Source organism: Mandrillus leucophaeus, unplaced genomic scaffold, assembly GCF_000951045.1.
Source record: "Mandrillus leucophaeus isolate KB7577 unplaced genomic scaffold, Mleu.le_1.0 Scaffold951, whole genome shotgun sequence".
NCBI lineage: Eukaryota > Metazoa > Chordata > Mammalia > Primates > Cercopithecidae > Mandrillus > Mandrillus leucophaeus.
The window spans coordinates 419,016-421,847 of NW_012110375.1; the positions used below are offsets into that span (position 1 = coordinate 419,016).

The 2,832-nt window shown below is 41.1% G+C and overlaps 1 protein-coding gene across 1 annotated transcript in view; it reads right to left on the bottom strand.

Moving 5' to 3' along the window:
* The window catches only part of METAP1 (methionyl aminopeptidase 1), an 85,292-nt gene extending 84,998 nt beyond the window's left edge, over positions 1 to 294 (bottom strand). Inside the window, exon 1 of the mRNA XM_011970552.1 lies at positions 105 to 294. Coding sequence (XP_011825942.1) covers positions 105 to 294 — 190 coding nt within the window. The remainder of the gene's footprint in view (positions 1 to 104) is intronic.
* Positions 295 to 2,832: the final 2,538 nt, after the last annotated feature.

A 2,832-nucleotide genomic window follows, 5' to 3' on the forward strand; every position in this document is an offset into this window, starting at 1 on the left:
CGTCGGCCAGCGCAGAGCGCGACCTGCCTGCGCCTGGCTGTGAGGAGCCGCCCTCTCGCGGCGCACTCTCTGTGCCTACAGTCTGATAAGGCAGTTGTCCTCACTGACAAACACCCAAGAGCCCTGATCATCCCCGACACCCGCAGGCGGCTGGAGAGGGCGCTGCGCTCCTCTGCGTTGGTTCCCCCCGGACGCTCCTTGGAGAACAGTCCCCTGGGTTAAGTTCTGTTTCTCACTGACATTGTCAGGTCTGAGGCCTAAAGACCACCGCTCATTCACAGAAAGGAGAGCCATAGAACTGTCAACGAGAAGCTGGGCTGGAATTCATATCTGCCCTCCCTCCTGCCCGATTTTTTTTTCCACACCACCAACCCCCTTCAAAAACGATAGCGCTAGTAATAGTAACACAACTATCAGGTATTCAATACAAATAATAATTGTTTGTATTATCCCAGTTGATTGCTTCCGCGGTAAATAGGGGAGAATTGTGCTGATCCTGAAATGTCAGAGTCGAAAGAAGCTACAGAGGCCTTCCTCTGCGAACCTGTTGCCTCAATCTTTTCATCTGTATTCCAGGTCTGCCGTGTTGTAACTCATGCTTGAGTGCCTCCCTGTTACTAGGGAGGAGCGAAAAACTAGCATTTACTGATCACAAAAGGCTGTGAACTTTGTTATCTTACTGTATTTTTTTAGCTTCTCCGTACTTAATACACCAGAAAAGCTCATATTACTTTTATTTTTAAGAACTTTGTTTTGGCTAGGAGCAGTGGCTCACGCCTGTAATCAATCCCAGCACTTTGAGAGGCCAGGGCATCCAGGGCACCAAGGCCCGCGGATTCTTTGAGGCCAGGAGTTCGAGACCAGCGTGGAAATATGACAAAACCCCGTCTCTACAAAAACTAAAACTAAAAACTAAAAAATTAGCTGGGCGTGGCGGTGGGCACCTGTAGTCCTAGCTACTGAGGAGGCTGAGCCAGGAGGATCCGTTGAACCTGAGAAGTCAAGGATATGGTGAGCTATGATCCCGCCACTGCACTCCAGCCCAGACGACAGAGCAAGACCATGTCTCAAAAAAAAAAAAAAAGAACTTAGTTTTGCAATATAAGCAGTACGAATGATGTAATAAAATCAAGGAGTAGAAATGTTTACATGCATACGTACATACACTTTTGTATACAAGAAAACAGAAAAATCGGTATAAGTATGTATGTATATATAAAATATTTTTTAAATAAAAACTGTACCACACCATGTAAAGTAGTTTACTTACCTGATTTATTCAGTTACTATGATGTGAACTTTTTGTTTGTTGTTTGGTTTTTCTTTGAGATAGCATCTCATTCTGTCAACCAGGCTGGAGTGCAGTGGTGTTCACAGCTAACTGCATCCTCAACATCCTGAGCTCAAGTGATGTTTCTGCCTCAGCCTCTGGAGTAGCTAGGACTACAGGTACATGCCACCTTGCCCAGCTAATTTTTTCCCTTTTTTGTAGAGATGGGGGTCTCGCTGTGTTGCCCAGGCTGGTCTTGAACTCCTAAGCTGAAGTGATCCTGTCACCCCCGCCTCCCAAAGTGCTGGGATTACTGGCATAAGCCACTGCACACATTCTTTATTGCCATCAATTATACTTTTACCACATAATTTTAATGTCTGTATAATATTCTATTGTATGGGTAATTTACTGGACCAAATCCACTAATAATAGATATATAGGTTATTTTAAATTGTTATCTATCATAAACAAGGTTTCAGTGACTATCCATTTACCTAAAACTTTACATACATCCTTATTTACTTAGGATATATTCTTTATTTTTTTTTAAATAGCGACAGGGTCTCCCTATGTTGCCCAGGGTAGTCTCGAACTCCTGGTCTCAAGCCATCCACCCGCCTTGGCCTCCCAAAGTGCTGGGATGAGCAGGCATGCAGCCTGCATGCAGGCGTGAGGCGAGGAGGCCTTCAGATATAGTCTTAAAAGTGGAATTGCCACGTTAAGAGTTTTCACTGTCTTTTACTCTTTATATAGTTTGCCATACTTTTACATATCTCAGTGTAACTCTCTACAAAGCATTTATCATTTAAAAAGGAAAAATAGTAACTTTAAAGTGGAGAGACCTGGGAGATACTCTCTTTATTGTGATCAAAGTGAAAATCACCAATAATGTGACAAATAGACATTGTACCCTCTCTATATGAACCATTGAGGAGAATACAGCATTATCTTTTGCAGTGTTCTTGAAAAAAATGCATAAATGACTGTAATCACGAGGAAATATCAGACAAACCCAAGCTGAACACATTCTGCAATATAATTGACCTATACTCTTCAAAATGCCAATGTCCCAAAAGACAAAGATTTGAAGAACTCTTCCAGATTCAAAGAGACTGAAGAGTCGTGACAGCTAAATGCAACACATGATCATGGTTTGGATTTTTGGATCAAAAGAAAGAAATGTTTTTGCTATAAAGGAAATTAGGTTGCATTGTATGCTTATGAATTCCCTGATTTTTGACAGTTACACATAGTGGGAGTCAGAAAGAGAAATGAATGATAAGACAAATGTGAGAGAACATTAAAAATTGGAGAACCTGGGTATACCAGAGTTCTTTATTTTTTCAATTTGCTACTTTTCTACAGCTTTGAAATTATTTTAAAATAAAATAAAGTTTTAGAAATTCTTCCTCTCAAAAGCAAGTAAATGGTGCTAAAAATTAAAAATTAGAATTAAAAATTCTTCCTAGATGCACAACTGCAGGATCAAGTCCAATCCAGGCTCTTTCTATATACCTCCACTTAACTCAGCCTCATCTCATTATTTTTCATGCCTAGGT